The 14,845-nt window shown below is 37.8% G+C and overlaps 1 protein-coding gene across 1 annotated transcript; it reads left to right on the top strand.

Moving 5' to 3' along the window:
• The first annotated feature begins 2,627 nt into the window (after nt 1-2,627).
• meox1 (mesenchyme homeobox 1) lies at nt 2,628-14,277 on the top strand. The gene is made up of 3 exons (XM_055150413.1): nt 2,628-3,346; nt 9,637-9,809; nt 14,076-14,277. The coding sequence occupies exons 1-3, from the start codon at nt 2,854-2,856 to the stop codon at nt 14,196-14,198; spliced, it is 789 nt and encodes a 262-aa protein (XP_055006388.1). The 5' UTR covers nt 2,628-2,853; the 3' UTR covers nt 14,199-14,277.
• Nucleotides 14,278-14,845: the final 568 nt, after the last annotated feature.

Here is a 14,845-nt window from a genome sequence, read left to right as displayed (position 1 = left end):
CATGATATAATGTTGTTTCTGCCTCAAAAACATACACAGACTTGTGTTTTGTTGCATTCACATGTTTCTGTCCTTTATTATTATTAGTCTGTCTACATCTCCAAACCTCAAAATGCTCTGTTCCACTGTGTGATGTCATGTAGTGGTAGTTTTTGGTAGTGAACAGCTACCTTTTTTTTTTTTTTTTTTAGTTCAGCAGAGATTGGCAATTCCAGGGATGTTATTTTAGACATTATTATGGTGAAGAAGAAGAAAACACAGCAAAGCAAAGATTAAAAACACAGTGAAGCAAAAACAAGGTGGAACTGAGTGTTCTTTATGACACAGTCTAAATACGCAGGGTTTGTGTGTTAAACATGTGTGAATGAAACAAAACACAACTCCAGACATGTTTGTAATGGGGAAACATTATAAAATCAGAAAAGAGCATACGTATTTTTGGGGACTATAAATCGGAGCGATTTATAGTTTTATAGTAGGTATAAGTTGCACCAGCCAGAAAATGCGTAATAAAGAAGAAAAAACGTTTCTTTCACCTGTTTGATTACTGTTTTCGACTGCGTATTTCACTATTTTTCTGCAGGAGACATGCGCAGAAAACTGATTCACAAGCCTAGAGCCTCTCATGATTGTCACCGTGAACATTTTAATATATAAGTCGCAGGAAACACCCAAACCATGAAAAAAAGTGCAATTTAAAGTCTGAAAAATACGGTAATATTGGCCCTTAAATACTAATTATGATTATTGAAAGAATACATTTTAAAGATCCACCGTCTAAGTTTTATGTCATCAGCTTGACTCTAAAGAGATGTTATTGCTTTACCTGAAATGTTCCACAGTGTAGCATTAATGTATCTATCTCAATGAACAGTTACAGGTCAGATCTGTGGAAAGGCAAGCCCATGCATTCACACTAAGAAGGTATTTTTGACCAACAAAAATTCAATAAATGCCAATTCGATATGTTTTATGCCCCACTGTGGAACATTTCAAGCAAAGCAATAACATCTCTATAGAGTCAAGCTGATGACATACAACTTAGACGGTGGATCTTTAAAATGCAGAAATGGAGAAAGTGCTGTGACCTTCACCGAGAAAGTTACATTTTTTTTATTTCAATATTTTGTTTTTAAGTTTGTACAAAGATTTTTAGAATTTGCATTTTTCAACATGAGATCTGACAACTATTATAATAAATTCCAAATTGCATCATTTCTTATATAATCAATGCTTGAAAAAACTGATAATTCAACACTTTTTTTTTTTTTCCCTTTAACAGTACTGAAATTTCCACTTGACCATACTATGAGTTTAGCTGAAATACGGTGTGAATTGCTGAATATAATGAAAACACCTTGAGTTTCTACATTTGTCATAATGAAATAGCTGCTTGTGTTGTTGAAATATTGGTGTGAAATAGTATATGGTGTCCCGCTCGGGTGTGAACCCTCCAGAGGTGTGAGCAGAGTCTGGGCTGGAGCACAGTCGAACCCAAAAAAACGTCTACAAACCCTGTCACCTCTGAGCCACGAGAGGACCAGCCAGGTGGGGCCTGGTGTGAAACTGAACTACACACACACACGCGCGCGCGCATGAGGTATTTCTCTAAAGTCGTAAAAAAGTACTTTGTAGATTGCAGAGGACAGATAGGGAGCAAGGGTGCAGCGTCAGGGGGGTCGGGTTAACCTTCCCCGAAAAGGTGTCAAAAACAGGACTGAACAGGGTGTCAAAGTGAAACCAAGAGATCCTTAACTCTTTAAAGTGCATACGACAAGCTCACTAAAACATGAAACGAAATTATACTTAAGGTTTTATTACAAATCTTGTGTAATGTTTCTATTTTTCTTTACTTTTACTTTGGCGAATTTCACTTCTTGGTTAGACATGGGCCACAGGTATAACATACATGAAGAGACAATAATGTTAACAGGGGCAAAAACAAAATTACACAATAGTTATGATTGGACTAAATGAATATTTAAACTGCCAGAAAACTGTCTTCTTGTGAGTAAATTGTCCTTGTATCTTGGGCAGACTTTTCTGTGTTGATTACTAGTGTTATTCTGTTTTATAACTCAGCTCCACTTCCTGTATTTTTGTACTTTTCCTTTCAACATTTTCCCACAAACTGACACATAACGATGTAAAACTATGATGAATATTCAACATGAGTATAATCAACCCAAACCAAGTCTTAATTACAAAAACATGAAATCCTGTCACTTTGATTCTCCCGTGGCTGGTGCTTCTAACGTTATGTTTTATAGACAGTGTCCCTTTAAAATTCGAAGCGTCTGGAAAGCCCATTGGACGTGCATATAAAATTTCCTCGGTGATTAATAGTTGATGCAGCGTTAGTTAGGAGGGTATACCACCAGGCAACATGTGGTCCGGCCCGGCTTGGCTTGGCTCCGCCCCCGGCCCCTCCCACCTCCCCCGAAAGCTCAAATTACACCCCATAAACTCGCCACTCTTTCCCACCTATATGTTTAAATAGGAGGAGGTGCTCTCTTGTCAGGAATGGCTTTGGGAAAGTTGTGAGAACAGTTCTGCAGTCTGGGATGCGAGCCGGAGAAGAGCAAGAGAGAGGATTGAGGGGAGACAGCTTCACAACCTGGCAACGCGTCAGAATTTGGATGAGATGAAAAAGCGTAGTTTATGATCTGGCAACGCACTGCTCTTGAATTTTGGATTGCAATTAATAATTTGAGAGATTTTTTTAGAGAAGTAGTTGGGATAAGATTGATATTTTTGTGATCCCAATCTGGCAACACACCAAAGTTTTGAATACAGCTGAATTTTGTGGAGAGTTTTGCTGAAAATTAAAGGACATTTGACAAGAATTCGAGCATGGATCAACCGGCCAGCAGCTGCATGAGGAGCGCTCACCCTGGCAGTGCGATCTGGGGCTGCATGCGTAACCCCCATCACCCGGGAGGACAGGTCAACCTCCAGTCGCCCTACCAACCGCAGCCGCCCTTCACCCTGCACCAGAAGCCCGATTTCCTGGCCTACACTGCGGATTTCACCCCCAGCTCCTGCCTGGTGCCTACCCCATACCCGCGAGACGACAGACTGTACTCCACTGACGCTCAGGCGGGGTACCAGAGGGTGGCGGAGTGGCAGTTCAGCTCCAGGGGTCCAGAGGCGTGCGCACCTGTCGCCCCCTCGGCCGGAGCGGTGGCGGGGGTGGGCGCGGGGGGCACGGGGGGCAGCGTGGGGCCGGAGATGGACAGTGTGGACAGGATGCCGGGGTGCCTGGACGGAGAATACTCGCCGCAGAGTGTAGCGTCGGGAGATTCGGACAAGAAAACCAGCAATAAAAGGAAAAGAGACGCTACAGGTGAGTGGAGAGGAAACAGGACATACTTGTGTAGTACTTATTTGACAATTTAATTAAGCAAAAATACATTTATTAATATATAACTTGAATCTCTAGAGCTACAAGAGCTGCTTTTAGATTAGATTAGTGAAGTTATAGTAATATCTCAAAGGAAGGATGCATAATTTATGACAGTTTCCAATAATTCACCACAATTCATGATACCAAATGCAATAAAATCATTTCAGATTTTGTTTAATTTGGTAATGGAGGGAGATTATTTGATTGCCTGTCCTGCATTTATGCTTATATCTGATTTAAACAAAACTGAAATCTAATAATATAGCATTAAAAATACACACACACAAAATAAAACAGTTATAATCTATAATTTCTTGAATATTAAAAAGCAGAATCTGACTGTAAGCGACACTAAGCTTGCATGCATTACGTTTTACTCATTTACTCACTTATTTTAAAGCATTACCATGGCAACACAGACAAGAACGTTTTTATGAATTGTCGTCAAATTAAAACTAATCATACTCCGGGGTGTAACGGCATAAATCAGAACTCATTAGCGAAATTCTATAGGTGCAGATGCGTGTGTTAAAGGTGAGTGGGTGAAGTGACTCGTGTAAATGAAACACTTGTGTATGTAAACTTAAAGCAGGAGCAGCAGTATCCTCTTATTGTACAGAGGCTTATACAAAACTTCATGATTAATGAGACGAACTGTGACCTGCATCCTCTGGAAACTCATGCTATTGTTTTATTAAAGAGAGTTAGTGTATGTGGGGTCAAATATCAGAGTTTATATTGCAATTAAAACAGAAGACAAAGCGTGGGATTTACTTCTAGTGGTCTATGCGCAGTTATACAGCAAGTATATGAATGCCAAATTTAAGTTAAGTATTATTTGGATTCAATGATTTACAGCAACACACATTAATAAACTTAGAATAGTTTGCAATTCAAAACTCCCAAGTAGTTATCATGCTTGCAATAGGGAACCAAAAAAAATTAAAAAATAAATAAATGAAATAAAAGGCTTTTTTTTTTTTTTAAAATAAAAAATAAATTACAATAAACCAGCAATTTTTTATATCGTGAAGCTGTGGGCTGAATCACTATTATCCATTTACTCATTCCCATATGCCAGACATGTCAAACTAAGGCCCGGGGGCCAAATTTGGTCTGCGATATAATTATATTTGGTCCACTAGATCATATCAAATATGTATTAGAGCTGCCCGCCGGCTACAGATAGACTATAGAGACATTATTTATTTAAATTGTTGTTATTATTTTATATTATGTTTGTTCTGGATTCACTGTTTAAGACAAACTATTATTAAACATTTATTTTAATAAGAAAAGGTTTAACATTACATATCTCGAGAGAAGCTGAAAATTGTCAATAAATATTTAGTTTGGCCCATGACTTAGTCCCAGTTTTTCATTTTGGCCTCTGTCAATTTGAGTTTGACCCCCGTGACATATGCAATTCAAACCAAAACAATATTGTACTAAATTATAAAAAATATACATCACAAATAAAATATATGAATGCCGTTTATCAGTCCTCACTATTCCACCTCACGTGTCAAAGCTTGTGTGATTAACATTTCACTCCATTGTATAAACACAACTGATTACGCCGAACTTGTCCAATTACCCCTGCAACAACACGGCTCTAATTGAGCGGAGGGGGGAGAGGAGGGGGGACAGGGGACGAGATGAGGTTGAGGGGAGGGGATGTCGGACCCTCTCTTCCTTCGCTCCTTACCTTATTGTAACCTCGCTCACGCACTGAACACAGGCCAAGCTGCGTCTGCTAAAATCACTAGCTGTTAGCCCACCTCCCGCATTCTTCTCCATTGACATTTTCCTGTCGTTAAGCTGTAATACAATCTCCCACTGAGTACATGCTCTGGTCTGACCACTACATCAGACCCCAAATTTAGAAAAAAAAAAAAAAAAAAACTACCATTGAGGCTCTATTGGTTTTGGTTAGAACAGCATAAATTAGGAAAATAGCCCCAAGCTTCCACTTTACAGATGGGCGAGTGCTATAGTGTATACCTTGCGCGTGCTTCTTTAAGTTTGGCTTGAATGTGTGGACTTAAGCCAAAAGAGAAACTCAATCCAGGATCTGATATCAGCTGCGTGCTACACTGGCAATTTTACAAAGTGGTGCAATAGGAAAATGATGGTTATATCATATTGTGTGGGGGTGGAGGAAGTGGTGTGGGAGTGAAAACCTGTAGAAAAATATTATTGTGAAAAAAGGTGGCTACGGACGAAAAGGTGTATCATATCTACAACAAGTACAAGTACAAGGTGAAATATGTAGTGCTCAGAAAGAGACTCACATTCAAAGGTTTATTCTGTATCTTTAAGGTCAAAGATCTTTTAGTTCTCAGGTAAATTCTAAAATCTAAAATTCTAAACACAAATAAGTCAGAGTCAGTATATATTTCAGTATTTTGAAGGTTAAAGATCTTTTAGTTTCCACGTAAAATCTAAAATTTACTATTCTAAACAGAAATAAGTCAGAGTTAGTATATAAGTCAGTATTTTTAAGGTCAAAGATCTTTTAGTTTCCACATAAATTCTAAAATCTAAAATTCTAAACACAAATAAGTCAGAGTCAGTATCTAAGTCAGTATTTTTAAGGTCAAAGATCTTTTAATTCCCAGGTAAATTCTAAAATCTAAAATTCTAAACACGAATATGAAGAGTTGAAAAGTACAATTATGTGTAATAAGTGTTTTATAAGTTTGGTCTAAAAATGTGAAATCAAATAAAATAAACCACAAATGGGTTTCGAGCTGTGTCAATTAACCAAATCAAGTTAAAATATCCTATCGTTTGAAAGGGAAAAGTCTTCACAAAATCTTTCAAATCACAAATAATGTATATAAGAAATAGTAAATTATAATTTATCTGAAATACATGAACAGATTCTAAACTTGCAAATTATATTTATTGACAAAGAATCTACTGAGAGGCATGGTTTAGTGAGTTAAATAAAAAAAAACTTTGATATTCTTTCCATTCTTATTTTTCCCTGTAAAATCTGTAGAAATAATATTAAAAAAAAAATAAAAATCTGACATTTATAGCATTGTCTCTAATTTATCACAAACTAAACTAAACTTTTTATTAACGAAAAAACACTAAACGCAGATATTTGCTTTGTCACGTAAATCCATCAAAACCATTACTTTTACACCAGTCTAATTATGTTCCGATTGAGCGCTGATGAAGACAAAGTGCATTATGGTTTGGTTTTAAAAAGGACCAAATGTTTGTGAGGGAGTCCTGCTGGGCGGCTCTGGCTCTGGCTGTGCTGTGGCATATTTATGGAGCTCTGTTGTGAGGGAGAGGGTGTGGGTTGCCAGGTGTTCATGTGTAAAACCTGCCTAACGCCGTGCCAGACCTGGACACCGTGAGACCTGCTCCTGCCTCCGCATACCAGGGACGTTAGAGCGGCTTCACCTAATATTTCCTCTCTCTGCGTTTGATGAAATACAGAAGCTCGTGTGGATCAGAAGAAATGGTGACTGTGCTGTGACTGTGTTCTCCATAGACTTTTGTTTTATTTTACCGTATACAGGAAGTGAAATCATTAGGATATTAGAGCATTGTACCCAACTGTTTTTCCCTGGGACCCAGAATACACACTTCTTCAGCTTCTTCAACTTTACAAAGATGTGAGAGAACTATCATTTTGTAAATAATAGCTGACCAATGAGCTCTTTTGTTTCAAGAAAAAAATAAAAACAGTAATTGCGCAATGTCAATCGAACTCGAGATGCATGGGGACCACACTGATATCCATCTATACAAAAAATACCAAGAGATGTCGGGTAACAACTGTATAGGCTCAGTTTATGTTGTCATTGTGTTTACATGTCCATATTTGCATGCTAGTGATGCTACTCTTTGTTTCTTTTCACTCTAGGCAAGACACAATGAGATTTTAGTTTGACGTTTCAAGTTGCCATACCTGATTTTTGTCCACGTAGTTGAGCAAAATGTGTCTGAGCCTGCTGTGAAGTCTGCATCTAATTACAGCTTACACATTTTATCCTCTGCGAAACAGGAAGTGCGCGACAATCATACATATATATCTCGATACAGTGAGCTTTCAATTCGACATGATATATTTCAAATCGATTCAATGCAGTTCACTAAAAAATAAAGTCTAAATCGTGGCTGTGATACTAAAAGTCTTTGTTAAACCACTTCCTGTGCAAAGTTCAGATGAAACACAAACATTTTAATCATCAAAACAGTGAAAATGTCAAATGTGTCGCATAAAAGAGTTTACTTTACTTTCTCAGAACAAGCAACAAAACTGTAGCTCTGAAACAAAATAATTCAGTAAAATATACCAAAAAATACTCTTGGCGATATATCAATACAGCAGCCCATGATATCAATACTGTATCATCACATTAAACAATACGAGATATCGATATTTCAGTATTTTTAGACACCCCTAACTGTTAGCAGGATAGTGATTGTTAGTTATTGTGACCAGACTTCGCATTAGTCCCTGAATTTTGTGAAAAGATAAATAGTGTTTTTCAAATTTTCAAGCAGTAACTATAAAATAAAGTAAAGGAAAATAATTTTGGGAATCTAAAGGAAACAAAGCAGGCGTATTTACCATGCTCACAGTTATAATGTGAAGCTAATTTATCCTGTTAAGAGTAAATCTACCACATAATACAATCATACAAACATTATTATTCCATTGCATTGTTCTGACCAAACCCTGGACCCTCCCGTCCGTGTGTCTGCAGCTGTGCTCCAGTCTGTGAGTGCTGCACGTGGGTCTGGACACATCTGGATTAGCTGCTCCACTCCCAGTTCCCGTTCTGGCGTGGGGTTCTGGCAAAGACTCACCACAACTTCTCACTTTTGACAAATTAGGACCATTTTCGAGCGATTACATCAGCGGCTCATGTCGCTACCAATGCACAAGTGTTACCCAAACACACTGCTTTTAGACACAAGGGACAGACGTGAGCAACTACTTCCACTGGTATTTATAGCTGCAAATGAAGATGTACAGTACAGTTTATGCAATATGGAAGAAGAAAACAAGGAGTAAGTCGACTGTAAATGGAGCCTATATAAAACTGTACTTCACTGGGTATTGAGTAAATTATATTTGATTAGTTACACATTGATTGAAATATAAATGCAATTAAAAATGTCATATATTTTTAATGAGAGAGGATATGGCAGCAGGAAAAGAATGAAAATTTGAACAAATAGTAAAACAAAAGTATTTACTACAATTTGTATAATCAACGACTATGTACTGTCTCTCATAAAAATTTAAAAAATATTCCAAATGGTCCAAAAAAATGCTGTGAATGTGAAATGAAAACTAGAATTGTGTCGTATATTTACAAAAAAGTTGAATGTCTACAGTTGCCTATAGCTCTATTCTGCTTCAAAAAAAGTGACATGTGTCCAATTTTCTATATAGCCTGACCTATACCCTGCTCACACTTTTACTGATCATGTACATTTCTACATAGCCCTACATTCAAACTGTGCATATCTATATAAATACGCAGACACTCACTCAGTCTTTCCCAGTTGCGCGCCCTGGACACATCCTGGTCACCTTTGTTCTTTTGTTAGACTTTTTAACGATGTTCCGCTGCATTCCTCGTCTAATGTACTCCCTATGTGTCCTCGGACTATACGCAAGACAAGCTACGACCCCAAAATATGACAAAACTGCATGTATGTTGTTATTGTTGTAAAATATATGATGTGTATTGCAGTAGAAGTTGGAGTACTGGGAGTGGGCAAGTACGTATAGGCATGTGGTTGGGTGGTCCACTTACAACCTGCTGCGTTTACTATACGAGGACTCTCATTAAAAAGTCTTTGGAGTACTGGTCTGAAATGTGTTGTGAAAGAAAATCTTAAACAATTAAAAACAAATTAGTGACAGGAGGTGGTGGAAGGAGAAAAACTACTGCTGAAAATACTATAATCTACCTTGTAAGAGTAAAGCATTTAATGAGTAAATGAGTATTACTATCACTATATATGCCTACTAATGTTAATTCCACTACTACTACTACTACTACTACTACTACTACTAAATAGACTATTGAAAATGTTTTAAATAATATAATTACACTACAACCACTACTACATTTGCATTTACCAGTTTAAAGATATTAAAAATGTTAGAGGAAAAGGTGAAAATGTACATAATCGTATATTTTCCCAATTTTATTTTTACAGTTTTTTTTGTTGTTGTTGTTTAGACCTGCAGGATTCCAGTTTTAAGGTGGACTCGAGCTGTAAGGCGAGGAAGGAGCGCACGGCCTTCACCAAAGAGCAGCTGAGGGAGTTGGAGGCGGAGTTTACGCACCACAACTACCTGACCAGACTGAGGCGCTACGAGATCGCCGTCAACCTGGACCTCACAGAGAGACAGGTGAGGAAGATGGGTTTATATACTTCACATATTCTTATAGCGATTTTTTCCCCTCCAACTCATTTCTGTACTGGTGAAAAAACTAGTTACATTTAAAGGTGTCTTATGTAACTTTTCTGGGGGAGGGTCCATCACCTGCTTGTCTTCTTTGAGATCAGGGTTGCAACGGGGTCTTAAAAGTCTTAAAAAGTCCTAAATTATGTTGTCCAAGTCTTATTTTTTTCACAAAGGTCTTAAATTTCTCATCAGCCTATATTTTTATATACTCAACCGGGCTGCAGTGCGATGTTAAATGGAGGGAGGAACAAAAACAACAATGTGAAATCATGGAACGTGAATGAACGCCAAATAAGCCAAATAAGGTTTTTGGCGTCGGCGGAAATGAGTAAATAATCAGTAGAGTGAAAAACAGTTTGTTGTTGTTGAAAATGTTAAATGGTTGAAACACTTTAAAAGTCAATGTGAGACAAGACTATGTGAAATGTTAGTTTGTCTTTGTCAGGTTAGTTCTTTGTTATAAATTATTTTTTGGCCATTTTGCAAGCAGTGCATACGACTATAAATGAGTTCTGAATGAGATTTTATAATAAAGGTATTTTTTGTTACTTAAAGCAGTGAGTAATGGTCATTATTAGAATAGATCTGGTGTTTTTCGCCCACATAATGGGTGCGATGTTGGGCTTAATTTTCATTTAAGTGGTCTTAAAAAGGTCTTAAAAAAGTCTTAAATTTGGGGTAGTCAAACCTGGGGACGCCCTGGAGATGTTGTTGTCTGGAATGTTCCACAGTATGGCAGCTTAAACTCACCAAGAATGCATTTATTTTTATTTTCTTTAGCAATGAAAACTGCCACAATGAAATAAATCTAGATGAGTTTAAAGCCATACTGCAACATTTCAGGCACAACAAAAAATATATATATATCCAAGGAGCCAAACAGGTGACGAAAAATGACATGCCCTACCTTTTAAAAAATATGTCTTTTTGCATTTTTATCAAATTGTGATGCTTACAACACAAAATATCTTCAACACTATTTGACACTTAAATGTATTTGCTGAGTAGATTTTAATTGTATATAAATAGGATATATTTCTGGTTTCTGATAAGATAATTCCCAACCAAATTCAACCTGACTATACGCAATTAGGAATAAAATTTTCCAGAATTGTTACACCATATTAACTAGCAATTTGTAAATTTCCGCTCCATACTTTGTGGTCGTACAGTATATTCTAACATTCGGATGTAGCCCTTCTCCCTTCTCCTTCTCCTCTTCCTCCACCTCTCCTCCTCCTCCTCCTCCCCCAACCGGTCCCGGGCCACACTGCCACACACTGACCACACATACTGCTGCTGTCTGCTCCTAAATGCGTTTCCCAGGCGTCCCGTCCCACACACACTCACGCACACACTCGTACACACACACACACACACACACACAAGTACAGAGACACGCAGACATTCCCGAAACATTCCCAAATCCCGGTCCCATCCTCACTTCTCGATCCCTCTGCAGCCTGTCTGGGGTTTTTTCCAACTCATCCTGCGTCGTCCTGGGCAACGGCCGGCTTTTCAATCAGCAGGCGGCGGATTGACCAACTAAGAATACATTTTAAAATTTGTTGCATTTTAAAGTTATTGGTTTCTCTATCTATAAACTGTACATTTAGTAACATAGAGTCATTTTACTTTTCTATTAAACTTACTGCATGGACTTGTTTGTTTATTCTGCCTGTTAGCGGAAGCCAATATGGGATAGACAAACTGACAGATAGACAAATGGACAGATACTTTGTTGATCCCAAAGGAAATTCAAGGTTCAGCAGCAGCAGCAAAATAGAGACAAACATAGCAACAAAGAAAATAGGGGCATCCAAAAATATCGAATTATTGATATATCATGTCCTTTAATGTGATGATACAGTATCGATATCATGGGCTGCTGTATCAGTATATCACTAAGAGTATTTTTTGGTATATTTTACTAAATTATTTTGTTTCAGTGCTACAGTTTTGTTGTTTGTTCAGTGGAAGGAAACTCTTTTATGCGACACATTTGACATTTTCACAGTTTTGAAGATTAAAATGTTTGTTTTTCATATGAACTTTACACAAGAAGTGGTTTAACCAAGACTTTTAGTATCACAGACATGATTTAGCCTTTATTTTATTGAACCATATCGAATCAATTTGAAATATATCGTATCGAATGCACTGTTTCGAGATATGTATCGTATCGTTGCCTATGTATCGAGGTATGTATCGTATCGGCAACTTCTTAATGATATCCAGCTCTAATAGAAAATAAATTGAACATCAGCAACATTTAGTCCCATAATGTTAACAACAAATATTATAATTTGCTGTAAACAATATTCAGGGCTCAAGTAACCTGGATTTTAACTTTATTAAATCCACTAGCGATGCACATTTTTATCCTGAACCATAACTTGAAATCATGCATGGATGTATTTTTCAGACAATTGCGTTTTCAGTGAATTCTCGTCTCTGTCCAGCCAAAAACCCAGAGCCAGAGTCTGTTTCCTCAGGACGATGAAGGAGATTTAACAGACTTTATTTGTCTGTTTTTCTGCTGACTGTTGTACATATTGTTACAAAAGCACCACAAAACTCATGTATCAGGTAGCGAGCGAAAGGAAGAAAACAAGCTTACTCAATCGCTTTATTGTCTCAACTTTTTAAGAACTGCAGTGATTTGCGTGTTTATTTCTTACCGCTTTTAGGCACATTTGTTAAATCCAGAAACAGGAACACTATAGCTAATGTTAAATGTAATAAATGTAATGTGTATTTTAAAAGAAAAGTTACATTAAAAGTTTTTGTTTACGTATAGGGCTCTGTACAGGAGGTGTTTTATTTTTCATATATAAAACACATAGCTAGAATTTTGTGTTCCATCAGTATTTCATCATAGTACAAGAAAAAAATCTGTTCAGAAATAATAGTTAAAGAGTCTGTAACAGATTTTTTCATGTAATTATCTTTGGCTAGTACAGAAAGTTATGAAAAGTGCTTACAAAGTCATTACAGCGAAGAATTTGGATGTTATAGGAATGTATTAGGTAAGTGAGGAATACATTTGGGCTGCTGCAAACACTTTACTGAACTAATTTTCACATTTTTAAAACACAAAAATGCGCTTTATTGTCTTTCCTGATTAATCAGGGATGGAAGAAATACTCAGATTTGTTACTGAGAGACACTGAAAGATCTAATAAAGTTTGAAATGTAGTGATTGAAATGAAGATTTTATGTGGAAACAGAAACTAAATTGATCTTTTTTTTTTTGTTCTTAGCAGTTTTTCTTTGTATATTTTTGTTTGCTCAGACCACAAATATTTTAAAAACAACCCACTCAGTCTTTTCAACAGGTCAAATACGTTTACTTTTTAGTCCTGTTCAGAAATGCAGTGGAGTGGAAAGAACAGATATCCACTTTAAAATCTACTTAAAGGTTGTGTAGAGGATTTTTTAAAGGGAAAAGAAATACAGCGCCAGTCCTTTTTCAAATGTTGTGCATGTGTGACACCACCTTCCTCCTCCACAGCTCCCTTAGTAGAAACATCTCTTCCTGCCTCCTTACTCTAGAAATCACGCTTGTTTACAGCCAGTGCATGTTCAGAATTACTGTTGAAGTGACCTGTCTAGAAATAATTTAGCGACCTACACGTCAGTTTTTAGACCCTGTGTCTGCTTCATTCACGCAATCGCTGGAAGAGATCTCCAAGAATCACCTCAGTTTGGCTTTGCTCCTTTTCCCCTTCTCTTCTTCTTTCAGCGACCTCAAAAACGGACTTTCTTTCGCAGCGAACTGGTCGTGGATTCTCGTCCGCCATCGCAACAAACTTTGTGCGAACTGCGAGGAAGCTACAGTTTGAAAAAGCCTCTAAGAACCGTCGCATAAACCACGTAATCCCTGCGCGACGGCGAGTCAGTTACACTAGAAACATAGGGAGTTTGACAATCTAACAGCCAATAGGAAATGAGGTAGCCTTGTTATCTATTGGTTGATGTTTATCTGCCCTCACAGTTGATAGATTTTCATTCTTTTTTTTTAGTCAACATAATTACCAGGCTGCTGCATTTCAGTAATGATATTTTAAACTTTCATTGACAATTTGAAACAAAACAAAAAAAATCCTCCATACAACCTTTAAGTAAAATACAGACGCCTAAACCATACTTTTACTTCATCACGTTCCTTCCCTGTAGTGAACGAAGTGTCTCCTCGCTGTGTTCCAGGTGAAAGTGTGGTTCCAGAACAGGAGGATGAAGTGGAAGAGGGTGAAAGGCGGACAGTCCGGATCTCCAAACGAACTGGACAATGATGACATAGACTCTGCTGCCTCCCCCAGCTCAGAATAACAGCACCCGCCTGACGCTGCGGGACACCCGGAGACACGTACGCAACAAAACATGGAAGTTCAACGGACTTTTGACGTGAAATCAACGCCACTATTTGTTGCTTTAAAGGTGCACTGTGTAACTTTTCTGGTGAAGGGTAATCCGTGTATTATTCGTTCATTCGTTTTTCAATATAAATCCAAAAATAATAAAATGAAAAACAACTGTTTTCTTCATTATTTGTCTCTAAAAACAAAATGAAAAAAATTGGATCAGTTTTCGATTTTGTGTTTAAATGAATAACGGAAAAAACGGATTACGACCATTTCCCATTTCCGTGACTTAAACTGTGATACCGGACTTTTGCGCCGCATACGGACTGAACCAGAATTGAACCAGAACTGAACCAGAACTGAACCAGGACTGAACCAGGTCTGAACCAGGACTAAAACAGGATTAAATCAGGACTTAACCATAACTAAACCATTTTCAGTCCTGGTCTGGTCCCACACTCAGTCCCAGTCTGGTCCCGGTCTGGTCCTGGTCTTAGTCCTGGTCTGGTCCCGGTCTTAGTCCTGGTCTGGTCCTTGTCTCGGTCCCGGTCTCGGTCCTGGTCTCATCCCCATTCTGGTCCTGGTCTCAGTCCCGTTCTAGTCCCGATCTGGTCC

Source organism: Boleophthalmus pectinirostris, unplaced genomic scaffold (assembly GCF_026225935.1).
Source record: "Boleophthalmus pectinirostris isolate CB_2022bp ecotype Guang Dong unplaced genomic scaffold, ASM2622593v1 HiC_scaffold_14, whole genome shotgun sequence".
Lineage (NCBI taxonomy): Eukaryota > Metazoa > Chordata > Actinopteri > Gobiiformes > Gobiidae > Boleophthalmus > Boleophthalmus pectinirostris.
Note: the sequence above shows the minus strand (reverse complement) of the source record. Positions and strands in the feature narration are given on the sequence as shown.